This window comes from Chiloscyllium punctatum, chromosome 13 (assembly GCF_047496795.1).
Source record: "Chiloscyllium punctatum isolate Juve2018m chromosome 13, sChiPun1.3, whole genome shotgun sequence".
Classification (NCBI taxonomy): domain Eukaryota; kingdom Metazoa; phylum Chordata; class Chondrichthyes; order Orectolobiformes; family Hemiscylliidae; genus Chiloscyllium; species Chiloscyllium punctatum.
In genome coordinates this window covers 104,436,397-104,455,709 of record NC_092751.1, presented here as the reverse complement: position 1 = coordinate 104,455,709, position 19,313 = coordinate 104,436,397, and the positions used below count along the sequence as shown (strand labels likewise).

The window sequence follows — 19,313 nt, the reverse complement described above, 5'->3', positions numbered from 1 at the left end:
ATCGATAAAATGCTTCACTTGAAACACTTTGCGGGTTTTCTTCAAATCGGAAAACCAGGAGAAGACACTAGTTAACACAGATTGAGAGAGATTTTGGCTGAGAGAGTCTATAAGAGTCTTTATATTGTGATTACACAGTAGTTCATCTTCCGTACACAGTATGTTTTGGAAAGTATGTTAAGTCATAAAGATGATTTGAGAGTGAAAGAATGTGTTTTAGATATTTTTTTAATCCAACTGTCCAGCGATGTTATTACACACATCTGGAGGGTGGGACTTAAAATCTGGGCCTCCTTACTCACAGGTAGGGACACTACCACAGCAGCCCTTCATTTTACTCTTATTTTACAAAAAGAGGAAAAAGAACACCTATACAATGTATTCGCCAAAAACGGATACCCGCGCGATTTCATCAACAGATGCCGAAGGGAAAGACAATGGAATGAAGACATGCCGCAACCCAAAGGACTAGCCACACTACCATACATCAGGAGCATTTCTGAACTGACAACCAGACTACTGCGACCACTAGGACTCATAACAGCACACAAACCAACAGCCACGCTCAGACAACAACTCACCAGAACAAAGGACCCGATACCCAACATGAGCAAAACTAATGTAGTGTACAAAATCCCATGCAAGGACTGCACAAAACACTACATAGGACAAACAGGAAGACAGCTAACGATCCGCATCCATGAACACCAACTAGCCACGAAACGACACGACCAGCTATCCTTAGTAGCCACACACGCAGATGACAAGCAACATGAATTCGACTGGGACAACACGACTATTATAATGACAATCCAAACAGAGAACAGTCAGGGAATTCCTAGAGGCATGGCACTCATCCACAGATTCAATCAATAAGCACATCGACCTGGACCCAATATACCGACCACTGCAATGGACAGCTGGAACTGACAACCAGAAGCAGCAGATTCAAACCACCACAAATGCTGGAGGAAAGATCACAGAAGCGCTTCACAGGAGGCTCCCAAGCACTGAGGATGTCACCTAGACAGGGGACGAAACGTCTGCAACACAAATTCCCAGCTCGGCGAACAGAACCACAACAACGAGCACCCGAGCTACAAATCTTCTCACAAACTTTGAACTCTTTTGTCCTTTATTTTTGTTCTGAACAACCTGTTCACAGATATCGTTTTACAACTCTGGATCAGGTGGGACTTGAACCCAGGTCTCCTATTCTAGAGGTATGGACTCTACCACTGTGCCACAACAGCCCTTCATTTTATATGAGGCTAGTTTAAAGAAAACACCAGCTGACTTTCAGCTAACTCATTATCTTCCTGGTGTTGTGTTGACAGTTTAAGGTCAATGCTAATTGCTTTCACATGTGAAGTAATGGTTCTAAGATTGAGAGAGAGAGAGAGACGGCGGGGGATGAGGAGCGAGCAGGAAAGACTAAGAGAAAGATCGTTTCCGTGCTCATTCCTCGTAGTGAAGCAAAGTTAAATTTTGAAAGCATTTTTTGAAGGTGATGAGGAGAAAGGAAAGATTTAAAAAGGACCAAAGGGGCAACGTTTTCACGCAGAGGGTGGTGCTTGTATGGAACGAGCTGCCAGAGGAAGTGGTGGAGGCTGGTACAATAACAACATTTATTAGGCATCTGGATGGGTATATGAATAGGAAGGGGTTAAAGAGGGATAAGGGCCAAATGCTAGCAAATGGGACTAGATTAATTTAGGATATCTGGTCGGCAGGGATGAGTTGGACCGAAGGGTCTGTTTCTGTACTGTACATCTATATGACTCTATGGAGTGTGTTGTTGATGAAGCCTGGCACCTATCCTCCCTCAAGGGAACTCAGCAAGGGGTGATTACCTGCAATTGAGTTCAGAGATGATGGGGTAAAGGATGAAATTGTTGAAAAAGGAGGAGAGCAGGCAGTATGCTGGAGGAGGAGGAATTGGTTGAGAGCTGCTGAGGGCTGAATTTCCTTCATTATTCTCATTCCAAATGCTGTCAGCTCATTGGTGACTCCTTACAGTGCCAAAACATAAATAAAAATAAAGAAGGAAAAGACTGAAAAAGAAGCAGATTGAATGAAGGGGAAAGGTGCATAAAAGAAAGATAAGACACAAAAACCTGAGAGGTGAATAGGTTACTGACTGAAAGCTCTGATTCAGTATGTAATCCCACAGGATAGGAGTTAACAAATGTGAAGCACAGGGAGAGATTGTGACTCAGCGGCAATTCAAAAGCCCAGACAAATGCTCATAGACTCAAAGGTATTTGCAGCAACATGGGAGGCTGTTCGGCCCATCAGATCTGTGCCAGAGACAAAGATCTGTCAACACTAGCCATGTTCTCCAATTCTTAGCCAGTAGGCTAGGAGGCTATCGTAACACAAGTTGATGTTCTGGGGACAAGGATTCCAAGCATGGGTTTGAATCCCTACCGTATGAGTTTTATTAAACTCATTTAATAAAATCCGGAATCGAAAGCTAACTTCAGTAATCGTGACTGGGAAATTGCTATTGATTTTTACATTAAAAAAACAGTCTGATTCATTAGTACTCTGCAATAGAAGAAATCCGCTGTCATCACCTGCCCTGACCTTACCTGGTTATTGATCACACAGCAATCTAGTTAATGTTTAACTGCTCTGTGAAATGGCTGAACCAACCTGTCCGTTGTCACCACCACCTTTGTAAGGCACTTTTGGAATGGGCCATAAACCCATTGCCTCACCAGCAATGGCTGCTTCCTGTGAATTAATTAATGCAAAAATAAATCCTGCTCATTTCTTTCATCCTTGGGGAGGAGGTCACGAAATAGTGGCTTCCAATCTGGGGAGGAAGATCTCCAACTAGGCAGAGAAACCTATTTTCCCCACAAGAATGGGGTCTGCATGCAGGAAATCAGACCAACAGTCTTTCAGAAAGAAATAAACTGGTTATACATTAACGTCTTGATGTGCAGGTGGCGGTGTTGGACTGGCATGGACTAAGTCAGAAGTCACAAGACACCAGGTTATTGTAACTCGTAGAAAGTGAGGACTGCAGATGCTGGAGATCAGAGTCGAGAATTTGGTGCTGGAGAAGCACAGCCAGTCAGGCAGCATCCGAGGAGCAGGAGAGTTGACGGTTCAAGCATCAGGAATGAGGCTTGTGGCCCAAGGGGGCTGAGAGATAAATGGGAGGGGGTTAGGGCTGGGGGGGAGAGTAGCTGGGAGTGCGATAGGTAGATTGAGGTGGGGGAGAAGGTGATAGGTCAGAGAGGAGGGTGGAGAGGATAGATGGGAAGGAAGATGGACAGATAGGGCGGGTCAAGAGGGTGGTGCTGAGTTGGGAGGTTGGAACTGGGATAAGGCGGGGGGAGAGGAAATGAGGAAACTGGTGAAATCCACATTGATTCCATGTGGTTGGAGGGTCCCAAGGTGGAATTTGAGGCGTTCATCCCCCAGGCATCGGGTGGTTAGGGTTTGGCAGTGGAGGAAGCCCAGGACTTGCCTGTCCTTGGCAGAGTGGGAGGGAGTGTTAAAGTGTTTGGCCACAGGCCAGTGGGTTGTTTGGTGTATGAGTCCTAGAGATGTTCTCTGAAACATTCTGCAAATTGTCATCCTGTCGACCTAATATAGAGGAGACCACATTGGGAGCAATAGACAGAGTAAATAACTCGGACCACAATCTTCATTCCTGATGAAGGGCTTATACTCAAAACATTGATTCTTCTGTTCCTCAGACACTGCCTGACCTGTTGTACTTTTCCAGCACTGCAATCTTTGACCAGGTTATAGCCCAACAGGTTTATTAGAAATCACAAGCTTTTGCAGTGCTGCTCCTTCATCAGGTGAAATGCTCTGAAAGCTTATGATTTCAAAAAAAGCTGTTGAATTGTACCCCTTCAGCAGCAGAATAATACTTTGTATGTTACATTCAATATTGCATTGAATGTTCTGGGTCACGTTGATCGATGAGCATTTAACGTCGGGAGATTGTAGTGAACAATGCACATGGAAGCTGAATCCACTACCTTCCACTAAACATTGTAACATCATTACTATTTGTGGGAGCTTTCTGTGCACATAATGGCAGCAGCATTTTACTCAATCACTGCGCTTCAAAACAATTGATTGTATGTCTTCGGGACATTGAAGAGACAAAATAAAGTCCGCAGTGCTGAGCTCTGTATCAAATGTAAATATTCTGTGTTTCAGACCGTTTTGTTATTCTTCCTCATTAATCCCTTATTGTCAATGCTTTCGAAAAAGTAAAGAAACAACATGCATTAATCATAATACTGTATAGCATTGTCAGAGTGCTTTACACTCTGGATTGCTTTTTGATTGCACAGTTATATTAGCAAGTGCAGTAGTCACACAAGCTATTGTACATTTTTGACAGGTTTTCAGTTGACTGGTATAAAAGCTCATTTAGCAGCTAGCTAAGCAGTCATTCATAAAGCAGAGTGGTGGATTCTTTGTTTTCTGATATACTGCTCCTCGTTCACATACTCTGAAGTCTTTCCTGCTCCCCAAAGTGTTTTTGGGCAATGTCTTTTAATATATGTTTAATTGTGTGTTATGTGAACTCTATGGTGGTGCATGACATCAAAACTCTTTTTTTCAAACATTCCAATTAATGTTGTTTTAACACGTACTCTCAGGGGAGAAGAGAAGAGTGCTGATTACAATTTCAGCTTTCTTCATTTAACCCCTGTCTTTAAACTAATTGGAAATAATCATTTGCGAGTTGAGTATTAGTATCAGGCACAGATTGCCTTTATGCTGTGAATTGCTATTATAACAATGGGCTTATAATTTCACTTCACACAGCACAGAGGGAATCTTCCTTTATTGTGGTCCTAGACATAACACATATTAGAATGGGCTTTCTCGGTCATGTGTTAGTTGATACGTCATACGGTAATTTTATGTAGAATCCACATACGTGACTCACGTGTACAACAAAGCCGTGCATATGTGATACATTACACATGTGCCAAATGGATTCTAATTCACTCCAGTGAACTGAAATAATCCATAGCTGCTTTAACACTCTCCAATGGCATTCAGCACGCATGGACTTTCAGGACACTGCACTGTTTTGTGCTCCCCAACTCCCCCGCCTCTATTACAATCATTTTATTTCCTTATTCCCCATTAAGGCACTTGCTTAATTTGCGGTCTCCAGTTATATAAAAAAAAGCTGGAGCTATTTTCCCTGGAGTGTTGGAGGCTGAGCGTAGATTTTTTAGAGGTTTATAAAATCTTGAGGGGTCTGGATAGGGTGAATAGTCAAGGTCTTTTCCCTGGGTGGGGGAGTCCAGAGCTAGAGGGCATAGGTTTAAGGTGAGAGGGGAAGGATTTAAAAGGGACCTAAGGGGAAACCTTTCCAGGCAGAGGGTGATGCACGTATGGAATGAGCTGCCAGAGGAAGTGTGAAGGCTGGTGCAATACTTGAGGCTGTTTTCGTTAGAGAGAAGAAAGTTGAGTGGTGACTTAATTGAGGCATATAAGATAGTCAGAGGGTGAGATAGGATGGTAAGTGAGACCCTTTTTCCTCAGATGGTGATGGCTAGCGTGAGGGGACATACCTATAAATTGAGGGTTGATAGGTGTAGGACAGTTATCAGAGAGTAGTGGGGGCGTGAACCATACTGCCTGCAACAGTGTTAGACTCGCCAACTTTAAAGGCATTTAAATGGTCATTGGATAGACATATAGATGAAAATGGAATAGTGTAGGTTAGATGGGCTTCAACATCGAAGGTCGAAGGGCCTGTACCGCGCTGCAGTGTTCTATGTTCTAAAAGGCATCTGAATGGATACATGAATAGGAAGGATTTAGAGGGATATGGGCCAAATGCTGGCAAATGGGATTAATTTAGGATATCTAGTCAGCATGGACTGAAGGGTGTGTTTCCATTCTGTACAACTCGATGATTCTATAACTACCCTTCCTCTTTTTTGGACCAAGTTTGAAAAGCACTCTCTGGCTTAATTTCAGTAACAAGGTTTTTTTTTGTCATGATGTAGAAATTTTTGTCATTCTCTTTTCCTGTTCTGTTGTAACATTCACACTTTGGGTAGAGGTTGATCTGTCACATTCACTGGGCATTTCATATGGCAAGCAAATTCGACCTGAAATTGAAACTTAGGAGAAAAGTCCTATCATCGCAAAGATCGTCAAAGTTTGAGTCATTTGCAGAATTTTTTAAACACCCACTCTTAGGATGTTGGTGCTGCTGGCTGGGCCAGCATTTATTGCCCATCCCTAGTTGCTCCTGAGATGGAGAGGTGCCTTCTTGAACTGCTGAAGACCATGTGCTGCAGATAGACCTATCATGCTGTTAGGGACGGTGTTCAGGATTTTAACCCAGTGACAGTGAACGAAACAGCGCGATATTTCCAAGTGAGGATGGTGAATGGGGCTTGGAGGGATGGTGTTCCCATGTGTCTGCTGCCCTTGTCCTTCTGGATGGTCAAGGTCATGAGTTTTGGAAGGTGCTGTCTGAGGACCCGTGATGGCACCTTCTGTATGTCAGCATTCAGCAGCATTTCTATGTTTTTTTAAAAAATATTCTGCTTTTATATTTTTTCTGGACTGAAGCCGATTGAAACAGATGGGGGAGCAGAGGTTATTGCGCAAATTGACGTGTCTCCCTGTTTTTGTTTTCTAGAGTTATCATTTTAGATTATTTTATACTGTCCGCTGAACAAATGCAAGTGACATTACCCAGCTCCTGTTTAGTAGATTTTAACATACTTACTGAGGGTTAACTCATGAAAATGGACAGAGGAATGAAACTGCTCACTGATATCAACGTCAGCAATTTACAGTGTTGGCTGTTTTATTTTCTCTTGTTGCCTTCGATGAGCTTCATGCTATACATTACCTCGTTTCTTCAATGTCGGTGAAACCTCTTGTACTTTCTGCAAAGACTGATTACATTTAATTGTGGGAGCTCCCTTTCATTTTGTAGTAATTTCATTTTCATTTTGCACTAATTTTCTTTTCATTTAGGAGTATCGACTCAATTAGCTCATTTTACTCATCAGTGTATGAAGAAAAGTGCAAATTTTATGATCGTTACCCTCCCAATGTGACAATAATTTAAGATGCATTGCTACTACTATAAGGTATAGAGGACATTCTATTCTTTGTGAGCAAGTGATCAGTACTCCTAATTCTAGGGTTTATTCATTCTTAGCTTTCATAATCTAGTGTAGAGCACAATGTTTGTGGGATTTTCAATATCACTTTGACTTAGTTATTTAAGATCCTTATTTATCCAGGAGGCTAAAGTCTACAACTCCAATCAGATTATCACCCTGTTCTGTGCATGTGTGTTGTGTGATAAGAATTCTGCATTCCGAGAGCCAGCCTCTATATTTTGACTTCTGTCTTGTAAGTCTGTCTCTTTCAAGTGTTGCTATGTGGGGGTAGGTGTATCTCCTACAAATGTTGACCCTCTCACGCAATCTCCTGACAAAGATTAACAAAACTCTCATTGACCCTTTTCAAAAGATCAACCCACTGCACAGACCCTCCTCAAACAATGATACAGTCTCACCTGTTCAATCCCTGCAGGGGTGACACGGTGGCTCAGTGGTTAGCACTGCTGCCTCACAGCGTCAGGGACCCGGGTTTGGGTCCACCCTCGCACAACTGTCTGTATGGAGTTTGCACAATCTCCCCGTGTCTATATGGGTTTCCTCTGGGTGCTCCAGTTTCCTCCCACAGTCCAAAGATGTGCAGGTTAAGATGGATTGGCCATGGGGAATTGTCCAGGGAAGAGTGGGCGAGCTTTGGGAAATACAGGGATAGGGTGGAGGAGTGGCTGTGGTTGGGACACTCTTTGGAGGGTCGGAGTGGACTCGATGGGGCAAGTGGCCTGCTTCCACACTGTAGGGATGCCACTAGCGATGCACAGCAGCAGCATTGTGTACTGTCCACAAGATGCACAACAGCAACTCACCAGTGCTCCCTTAACAGCACCTTCCCAGTCCATAACCTGTGCAATGTAGGAGGACAAAGGCAGCAGATAAATAGGAACATCACCCCCAGCAGGTTCCCCGTCAAGCCACATACAATCCTGAATTGGAAATATACAGGAAAGATTAGCAATTTATTGTCACGTGTATTTTTACAAAAGAAAATACAGTAAAAAGTTTTATAAGTCACTATACCACCACACTAAAATTAATGACAGAGGTCATAAATAAGAAGGAAAAAAGCAAAAATTCATCACAGTTCAATTAGTAACTCTTGGGTTCAGGGTGTGCTCAGAAACTCGGCCACGCTGAGACAAGACATCCGCACAGGGATTAGACCTTCACACCAGGTTGCTGGAGTACCTAAATCCACCAAAGAAGATCTCCACACCAGGATAAGAACACCCTCCCTCGATAAGGCCTCCATACCAAGAGACTGCCCCACCGGGCTGATACCAGGCCGATCCCAGGGCTTGTACCGGGCATCTGGAAACCACCTGGTCACTGGACCTGGGCTGAGAGAAGACACCTTCCGCTGAAGTCATTAAGAGGAAGTGAGGTACAATAATAGATAGAAGCATTTAGAAAAGCATTTAGAAAGTGAAAAGAGAAAGGAGTCATCAAGCTCCACACGTTGCACTGCTGCTCCTCCACCATTTGGAGATGTTATTGACATCCCTGCACTGCCACTGGGTCAACTTCTCGAACTGCCTGCTTATTGTGGTTCTACATGGACTGCTGCAGTTCAAGGGACAGCAAGGGATGGGTAATACCAGCTAAAGGTCATCCTATGAATGGATTTGAAAAAGTATACACCCTTCACCTTCTTGAGTCGTTTCTTATTTTTCTCCCTTCTTGCCTTCACTCTGTCCTAGAGCCCATCAGGGTGTGGCAATTCAGATCTGCCTTGTTTGGTGTCATTACAAATGTTTTTGTTAAAGAATCAGTAGCTCTTAGTTCCTAATAATTCAGCTTCGGGGAGATGCTGTGTAATTTGCGTGTGTTCGAGACAATGTCTGCTGTGGGTCATTACTGCTGAGTAAAGCCACCCTTGTCCCAGAGAACAATAGGGCTGCTCTCTCATTCAAGAGAGACACAACCAGCAGTGAATTTAACCTGAGGGTCAGGCAAGGGGAGAGGTTGAGAAGATAGTATCTTCAGGGTAAACTCAGTCGGTGCACGAATTGAACCCACACTGTGGGTGTCACTCTGTATCATAAAGCAGCCAACCAGCCAACCGAGCTAACTGACCTCCACCACCTGTGGCCTTCTGCCTCCACAGACCCTGCTGAGTTTCTCCAGCACTTTCTGTTTTTACTTCAGATTCTCTAGCACCTGCAGTATTTTGTTTTTATTTCACCGCAATAGACTGAGATTTAGATCAAGAATTTGTGATCAATCTGTGGAGAGGGTGGAGGCAAGTCAAGATCAGCTTAGACATTGAATTGACTGAATTTACTGGGAGTGTTGAGAATTGCAGGATACTGAGGAGGAAATTGCTATTTTGGTAAATCAAAGCAACAAATAATGTGTCCTTAAGATTAGTACCTTTGCTTACTGATGGTCTGTTCAAAGTAGAAATATTGAATAATAATCGGGCACATTAGCTTGGTGCTTGCAATTTTTTTCTTCTTAGACGTTGCATGCTGTGATTTATTTTTACAGAAGAGAACATTTGTGCATGCCAGAGGATTTTAGTTTAGAGGAAATGGAGTCTACAGCAGTTCATAGCTACCATCTCTCATCATGACCAGAGGATGTAGTCTTAGAATAAATTTAAGACGGAGCTGAAGAGGAATTTCTTCTCTCGGAGTGTTGAGAGTCTTTGGAACTCCTTGCCACAGACAGCTGTGGGGACAGAGTCCTTGTGTCTATTTAAGGCTGGAATAAATAGATTATTGATCAGTCGGGGAATCAAGGGTATGGGGACAGGGCAGGAAAGTGGACATGAGGAGTGTCAGATCAGCTGTGATTCCTTTGAATGGCAGAACAGGTTTGAGGGGCTGAATGGGGCTACTATTTCCTATTTCTTATGGTCTTGTAAGAATATCCTCATCGGTCCCACGAGTTTGGTGATACAGAGGTTTGTGTAGTTCTTGACATTCAGGCATTGTGTGGAGTTAAAAGTTCACAATTATTAATGACCATCAAGTCTCTGATGCACTATGGAGCAGTTTTATGCATAAAGGTGCTATGTGAATGTACATTGCTGTCATTATTGGTTGAACCAGGCAGAACTAACAGCCTCTGAATCAGAAATTCAGATAGGAATCCTACAGCAAATAAAGCACCTTTTGACTACACAAACCCTGTCCATCATCTGTAAGGCACACGTCAGGAGCATGATGGAACACTCCACACTTCCCTGAATATTCTTATGAGCAATGGCAGATACAAAATCCTGTCGTCTTCCATTTTCTGAGTAAAATTACCACCCTCAGTCACGCAAATATGACGTTTTCTTCTGTATCGATAAGTCACAACATGCAGCATCCAAAACACCAATGAAGCTTTGCTAATTTGCCCAGTTGTTATTCAATATTTCAACGGCACTCAAAAAAAAGCTTGATACCATCCAGGTAAAAGCAGCACATTGATTGGCACCACATCTGCGATCTTCAGTATCGATTCCTCTCACCACCAATCACGCAGTGTGGGAGATGCATCACTGCAATTCACCAACCTTCCTTCAGCTTCCAAACCCAACCTCCGCCATCTAAAAGGACAAGGGCAGCAAACACATTGGAAAACGACCACAGATTCCCCTCCAATCCACTCACCATCCTGACTTTGAAATAAGTTGTTATTTCTTCACTGTTGCTAGGTCAATATCCTGGAATTCCCCCCCAACAGCCTGCAGCTGTTCAACAAGGCAGCTCATCTTCTCCAGGACATTTAGGGATTAGTCAACGAATTCCACACAATGGTTTTTTCTTCCTCTGTCACCATGCTTACTTTTTCCATTGGGACTCCCACCCACCCTCTGAGAATCCCTTTTCCCGCCTCCATAACACTCCATCCACCTGGACACCCCGTGCTGGTCTGTTACCCACCCTCAATCTCTTTATTGCCAACTGCCACCATGACATTGACTGCCTCAACATGTCCAACCTCTCACCCTCGCAATGCCCACCCCTATCAACATTCCCTCCTTGACTCCCTCGTTAGGTCCATGCCCCCCACCAAGCCACCCTCCACTCGCGGCACCTTCCTCTGCCATTGCAAGAGGTTTAAAGCCTGCACCCACACCTCCCCTTTCACCTCCATCCAAGGCCCCACAGGACCCTTCCACATCCAGCAGAGATTTTCCTGCGCATCCAAACACCTCATTGATTGTATCCGTTGCTCTCGATGTGGTCTCCTCTACATTGGGGAGACAGGATGCCAACTTATGGACCATTTCAGTGAACATCTCTGGAACAACACTGAACAACCCACCACCCTGTGGCCAACCACTTTAACTCTCCCTCCCACTTCACCAAGGACATGCAAGTCCTGGGCCTCCTCCACCGCTGAAGTCTAGTCACCCGACACCTGAAGGAAGAATGCCTCACCTTCCGTCTTGGGATCCTCCAACCACACGGGATCAATGTCGATTTCACTAGTTTCCTCATCTCCCCTCCCCCCACCTTATCCCAGATCCAACCCTCCAGCTGAGCACCGCCCTCTTGAACTGTCCTACCTGTCCATTTTCTTTCCCACCTATCCTCTCCACCCTCCCCCCTCCCCGACGTATCAACATCACGCCCACCTTCGTCAACCTATCGCCTTCCCAGCTACCTTCCCCCCCCCCAGTCACCCCCCCCCCTCCTATTTATCTCTCAGCACACCGCCCCACAATCCTGATGAAGGACTTATGCCCGAAACGTTGATTCTTTTGCTCCTCGGATGCTGCCTGACTGGCTCTGCTTTTCCAGCACCAGACTTGTTTACTCTGACCTCCAGCATCTGCAGTCCACACACATCCTCTTGATAGTAAGTAATGCAAAAAGGTTCATGTGCTCACAGAGTGGGTGCAAGATCTGATAGCCGAACCGCTCCCACTTGTGGTGAAAACCCATCTGGGTCACTCGCGTTTCTCTAGGTCCTTTAGGGAAGGAAATCGACATGTGCCTCTGAAACCACAACAATGTGGTTGACTTGTGACTGTCATCGAGCTGGTAAATTCCGGTTTAGCCATCCCATGAATTAAATTTTATTTTAAAGAAAGCAGAGATTGAGAGTGTAGGCTTGCTGAATTCTATGGGAAGAGAGGTGTTAGGAAAAGGTTTCATTTCTCACAAGTACATCTTTCTACGTTTTGTCAGCCTTGACCCAACATGGCTAAAAGCTGCTGAACCGGGCCACCCATCTCGTCAACACCTGAAGTTCTTTACCCTGGTCCAGTTGCAATTGTGTTTTATCTAAAACAATCGTCGCACTTTCGAATAATTAATTATATATGAAGTGCTTGAATTTTTCTTTAAGACAAATTAATTGCACATTGTGCATTGAAGATACACCAGGCAAGAAGCCGTGAAGTGTAATGTATCTGACAACCAAGAGCTGTAGCCGGCCTTTCGTCTGATTCTCTTGGACAAGCTGACCACAGATGTCTACCTTTCACCGCGCATTCTGCAAATCTTCAGTTTGAAGTGGTACAGGCAGTAACAGAATTCAGTTGTGTATGATGGCTGCAGGTCATCACAGCTTCTGACAACTTTCTGACATTTAATAATTGGATCCTTTTATGACTCTTTTAAAGAAGAGCTTCTGGCAAAAGCAATTTGCTTTCCATCAATTTTATTCATAGTTTAAATAAAAGCAGAACCTCTTTATCTAAAAGCATTCTGTCAGCTTTTATTATATTCGTTATACCGCTGTAGCTTTACAAGAATGTGTGATAATGAATAGGTTTCTGTGTTTTCAGTGATCCAGAAGTCGTGTTAGATGCTGTTTGTGTGAGAGGGGTAGAAGACGCATGCATGAGCTGGGAGCTGCTCTTCGAACAAGGTGTAATTTTATCAGAGACTTGTCCAAAGTGACAGGTTCACAGCCAAGGATTCAATTGCTGAGGGTGGCTGGAGGTAATTACACATGAGTTGGCACTTTCGGAGCTGGGGAATATTCCTGATGCAAGTGGAACAAAGAGGCTGGAGTGGCGAGAGACGAACGAGCAAAAAACATTATTCCTCAGTTCTGGGTCAGAGCTCGTTTCAGATTTAGCTTTAGTTTGCTTCAGGGCTGATCTACATTCAAGTAAAGGGCCCTTTATGTATTGTCACCATTAAACACAATGATGCAGTGGGATAGACATTAATCTTGAACAAGATTAGAGCGGTGCTGGAAAAGCACAGCAGGTCAGGCAGCATCTGAGGAGCAGGAAAATTGACGTTTTGGGCAAAAGCCCTTCATCGTTAATCTTGACCAGTCTCAGCCTCCTGATATCCCATTCCAGCAGCTTCAATGAAGTTACTTCTCCAGTACAGTGTTAACAGTTTCCTGACAATACCATGCTGAATATGGACCAAGGGGTGTCGAGCCGAATGAGACCATCACAGAGACTGTTTTGCAGCAGCCAATTCAAAACGTGAGATGTAGAAACTTGAAAAACAGAAGTCATTCAGTAGGCCATTCAGCCCTTAGAGCCTGCTCCAGCATTCAGTACGATTGTGGTTGGTCATCCAACTCTCTATACCTTGTCTCCCTATACCCTTTGATCTCTAAAGTCTTAAGTACTATATCAAACTCCTTCTTGAAATGTTTCAATACTTTGGCTTCAACAACTTTCTCTGGCAGAGAGGCTCCCCATTCTCTGAGTGAAGATGTTTCAATGCTGTTGAGTTCTCATCTTCAGGAGTAAATGATCCCTTGAGTTTAGCCTGTGTTCATGTGTTGAGTGTTGAGGCACAATCTACATGTGTACTATCACATATTAGGAGTGGTTCACTTTCTCCATGAAGAATAGAGTTTCTGTACACTGAACATGGCCTCCAAATCAGGTGTAACCCTAACCCTATCACAGATGTCACACATGAAGAAAGCGTCTTTTGTAACAGTAAACCACTCAAATGTTAATGGAAATCATTTACAGGAAGAGACTTAGGCTTTTGTCACATAAGGCTGAGTTTCTAATTGGACTAGATTACACCATACAGACCACCAGATTTAGAATTGTACAGTGTGGAAGCAGGCGATTTGGTCCATTGATTCCACACCAACCCTCTGAAGAACATCCCACCCAGACCCACCCCTTACCCCCATCCCTGTAATCCTGTATTTCCCATGGCTCACCCACCTAACCTGCACATCCCTACGGGCAATTTACCATGGCCAATCCATCGAGCCTGCTCATGTTTGGACTGTGGGAGGAAACCGGAGCACCCGGAGGAAACCCACGCAGACACGGGGAGAAAGTGCAAACTCCACACAGACAGTCGCCCGAGGCTGGAATTGAACCCAGGTCCCTAGCGCTGTGAGGGAGCAGTGCGAGCCGCTGTGACACCCAAAGTCTGGTAACAGCCAGGAATCTCTGTATTCGATACTACACTTGTCCCCCACCCTGCCACAATAGTTGTAGATGTAGTAGAAATTATTTGTTGAATTCTAATGAGCATGTTCTACAGTTGATTGGGCAGTTAGCGTAGATTTCTGAAAGCCAAGACAGGGTATGTGTAAGGGGAGTGAAGCACAGCTTGCGGGAAACTCCCAGGAATGCAGCACAATTTACAAGGAAGCCCAGGAATATATCGGAATTTGCAGGGAACCCCAGGAACGTAATGAGATTTGACAGAACGTAGAAATCTCCCGTACAGGAACATCTGACAACCATTGTGATATACCAATGCTGTGTTTTTAAAAGGATTTAAAATGAAATCTTTCTGGTTAGAAACCATTAAAAAAGAGCAGACTGGTTTTCTTATCTGTGTGCTGGGGCTGGGTGGATATCCATCTGCAATTACTGAAGCCCTTCCTGTCTGATGAGCAAGTCCATGTCATCTCTCTCAACCTCCAGACCCCAGTTGGCATCAGAGCGCGTACCCGAGTGGATCATTGTTCTCAATCAGCTCTTGACGCTGCAGGAGTTTGAGATGCATGACGGGTGTGAACAGAAAAGAAGAACTTGCCCTTTTATAACACTTTTGATGATGTCAGCAGTCACAGCATCTGCCAGCCAATCAAGACCCTTTGTGTCAGAAAACGTGGCAAATATGCAGCAAGTGACGAGGTAATCTGCTCCGGTGAGGCATAAAGATTGGCCAATACTATTCACCTTCACAATACACCATGGGTTTTTACACATCCATCTGAGAAAGCAGATGGGAACACTGTTTCATTGGAAAGACAGTACCTCTGGCAGTGCAGCACTCCCTCAGGACTGCACTGAAGTATCAATGTATTTCAGAGACAGAAACCAGAATGGAGAGAGCTACCATTTATTTGTGCAGAAAAGAGTGAGAGAACTTTGAATCCAATGCAGTAAACTTTCTTACATTCTACAGTAAAATTAAAGTGCATCAATAAATAATTGAGAATCCTTCCTTTTACATGGTGATTCCTCAGGCTAGTCATTTGTTAAATATTCCAACTCCCTCAAATCTAGCAGCTGACAAAATACTTTTGATATTCGGTGAGTTTCTCACTACAGCTCTTCATTGTGTGAACCTGTAAATTAGAAATAACTTTCTGTCTCGGAAATTCTAGCTGTCATAGAGAGCAAAGGACAGATATTGGGGGCAGTGGTCAGTATGAATGCAGTAATGGACTGTGCAGAGAGAGATGCATGGTCTTACCTTGTTGGCAGCAGCCGTTGCTATTAACCCTGGTTGGTTTTTTTTATTTGAAATTTTACAGACATGCTGTCAAATCTACACCTTTGCAAATTAAACTGAACTTCTATTAAGCTGACAAGATAAGAGGTTTATCTCTCCATCGGCGTTGAGAGTCTTAAGTGAAATGCATTTGATCAGTCTCCTCCACTCTGGAGAAATAATGTCAACAGCTCAAGCCTGCCCAAAATGCAGCAATAATTGGAATTAAATCAATAGTTTCAATCAGACAAATCTGCCATAAGGAAATGGAGGTGTCACATTGCTTTAATATGAAAAGCTCAACTGAAATGTGGGGTTAGTATACTGTCTTAGTGTGAAAGAATTTCTGAAGTCTTTGAGTTTTGCATCCAATTCATGAAGTTTTACCAGGTTTTAGGATATTTCACTTGTAACTGAGAATGCAAAGAGGGATTATGTAATTTAAAAAACTGGTCCTACAATGACCCTTTAAATTAACATGAAAATTCAGCTTCCAGGTGACAGTGGTCAGTTCCATTTCACTACCGTCATTGTTCCAAGAGTGCAACACCTCACTGAGTAGTCTGAGTGACCAAGCAAAGACTTCAGAGGCATTACGGCAGAGAAGGGGGCCATTCACTCCATCTAGACCATCACAGCCTTTTGAAGGGCTGCGCAATGGGTATTGGGAAGGAAACTGAGGACAAGTAGTTGAGTTCACGATTAAAGACTGGAGAAGGGGAAAAGCTCGCTGTGTCTGGAGCTTGTGTTCAGTCAGTGTGAAGGCTCTGGAAAAGCAGGGGAGTGGCACAGAGTGAATTGCTCCTCGGGGAGCCAGGTGAATAGGCAAGAGTAGCCTCATATTGTGCTTTAGCTGTTCCATGAACCACCCATGAGTCTGTACTCTCAGCCCAGGAGTTCGTCTGGGGAGAGGAAGCGCAGAGATTTTTTATCTAACTTCACTTGATGCTCATGAAATTTGTCCTGGTGTCTCAGATCTTTCGCAATGTTTGCTTAATTTGAACTTGCGAGTGCTGTTCATTGTGAGTTCCATATTTACCTTTATCTTCTCTGTGTGTGACTCACAAGCTGTATTCATGACCAGTGAGTTGGAGATGTGAGCTAAAAGTACAGGGATGGTGCAATTGTACTTGTTCTCCTGATGCTAATGTGCTATTCCATTGTTGTTTCCTCCAGGCTACAGATAATGACACTGGAAGCTACGGAAATGTCAATTATTTTTTCAGTGACGAATCTGACAGGTAGGAACTTGCTGTGGACAATAGAGTTTCAACATCTGTAACTGTGTGGTCTGTGCGTGTCAGTTTTACAAACTATACAATTAATAATGTCATACAATCAATTATCGACAAACTGCCAAGTGATGTGACATGTTGCCTCACCAGTTCTCTTCCATCAACACACTGCGACAGAGAGGAAGTGTATGGATTTAAAACCAAGACAGAAAGTGCTGGAGAAACTCAGCACTTGTGGAGCTGCCAGACCTGCTGAGTTTCTCTAACACTTACCATTTCTGATTCTGACTTCCAGCATCCACAGTCCTTGTTTTGTTCTGTAAGAGTATCTATTTAACTCACTGCTAGCAGCTGGTGGCTTTCCTATCTCTCAGGCTGGCCTTCCCCAGTCATTAAACAACCTGATTTGCAACTTATCCTACATTAGTAAGAGAGTATAGAGTAGGAGCAGGCCATTCAGCCCCTCAAGCCTGCTGCACTGTACTGTAAGATAATGGCTGACCTGTTACGGCCTCCACTCCAGTTTCCAGTATCCATAGCCATTATAAACAATAACAAAAACTGACCCTGATCTTCCTGCTGCTTCCCAGCTGTACACACAACATTTCTCCCTCCGCTGGTAAAATCTCCTGGTCTCGAAGAAACAAGATGTGACTCCAACCCTCACTCAGCACCTTATAATTTCAGCTGCTGTTTCTGTCCATGCAGGGTTGGGATGGCAGGATGGACAGATGAAGAGAGAATGGATTGGTTAGGGTCATATTGACTGCAGAGGTAAAAACAATGACTGCAGATGCTGGAAACCAGATTCTGGATTAGTGGTGCTGGAAGAGCACAGCAGTTCAGGCAGCATCCAAATAGCTTCGAAATCGACGTTTCGGGCAAAAGATATTGACTGCAGTTTGAAAGAATGAAGAGGGGGATCCCATAGAAAAACCTAGCAAATTCTGACAGGGTGAGATGGAGGAAATGCAAGAAGAATGTTCTCAATGATGAAGGAGTCCAGAACCAGGGGGCGTGTTCTATTAATACAGAGTAGGCCATTGAGATGAGGAGAAGTTTCTTCATCGAGAGAGTGATGAATCTGTGGATTCTCTGCCACAGAAGGTATTTGAGGACAAAACAAGTTTCTAAGAGGGAGTTACATGTAGTTCTTATGAGTAAAAGAATCAGATATTGGTATGGGAGGAGGGGGGGGGAGAGAAAGTGAGAACAGAGCACTGAGTTGATGATCAGTCGTGATTCTATGGAATGGGAGAGCAGGCTTGAAGGGCTGAATGGCCTTTCCCCCATTATTATTTTCTCAGTTTCTTCGTGTCCTTTGGGGGGGGCTCCTTTGAATGCTGCTTTGCACAAATGCGCCGCCTTTCCAGGTGAATATAATAGATCCTGCTGTGTTTTGTGTGAAGGTGATCAGGGAATTCTCTCATTGTCCTCACCACCAGTGATCTCGCGAACAACACTGCCAGAATAGATTAGCCATCGCTGAGCTCTTGCTCTGCGCAAATTGACTGTCAGGTTTGCCTGCAAAAACAACAGTGATTACACTTCAAAAGTAATTCATTGCCTGTGTGAAGTGTTTTAAAATGTCTTAAGGCTTTTGAAAGGCACAGTATAAATGAATGGAGAGCTGCTGATAATTTAATCTCGAGGGTGCTTTTCTCTGTATCAGTTTTGTGTCCCATTTCCACTTTGCCTCAACGTTTTGTTTTGTACGTGTGTGTGTGTGTGTGTGTGTGTGTGTCTGTCTGTCGGGAGTGGGGAGCTATCAACTCCAAAATGAACCTGGAGGACTTTGCAACAGGCAGGAAATATCAGCATGCAGCACTCGCTAAAATGCAAGAGGTCCCCATTGATTCCACTTTGAGATAAGTGGCCGATTTTACTTGAGAAAGGGAACAGCACGTGAACATTTATTTCTTTGTTGTCCTTCGAGATACGACAGGTGAGTAGAGATGTAATTCAGCCTTTGGTGACACGTAAAAATGGGTCATATTGATTCTGCCGTCCATGACTCACTCCTCCTGTTTTGAATGCCGTTGAAATCAACACAAGTGCAGGGAATTTTGTTTAAAGCTGGTGGCAGAATCTATATTGCTTTGTTTGAAATTGTCACCTGAAGCCCAAACGACCCCTGAAGAGTTCAAAAGGCGTTCAAATTCCTGTGACGCCGTTTCGGAAAAACCTTTTTTACATAAGCATGCATTCCTTTTTAATGTCCCCGTGCATCAGTTTGATGCAAATTGGACCATAGCATTGACGTTTTCAGAAACTGTACAGAATGATTGAAGTCCAGCATGTACAAATGGAACTGGATT

General features: G+C 43.9%; 1 protein-coding gene across 1 annotated transcript in view; it reads left to right on the top strand.

Annotated features, from left to right (window-relative positions):
* The window catches only part of cdh23 (cadherin-related 23), a 967,008-nt gene that overhangs the window by 402,170 nt on the left and 545,525 nt on the right, over window positions 1-19,313 (top strand). Inside the window, exon 14 of the mRNA XM_072583543.1 lies at window positions 16,937-17,001. Within this exon, the coding sequence (XP_072439644.1) occupies window positions 16,937-17,001 (65 nt within the window). The remainder of the gene's footprint in view (window positions 1-16,936; window positions 17,002-19,313) is intronic.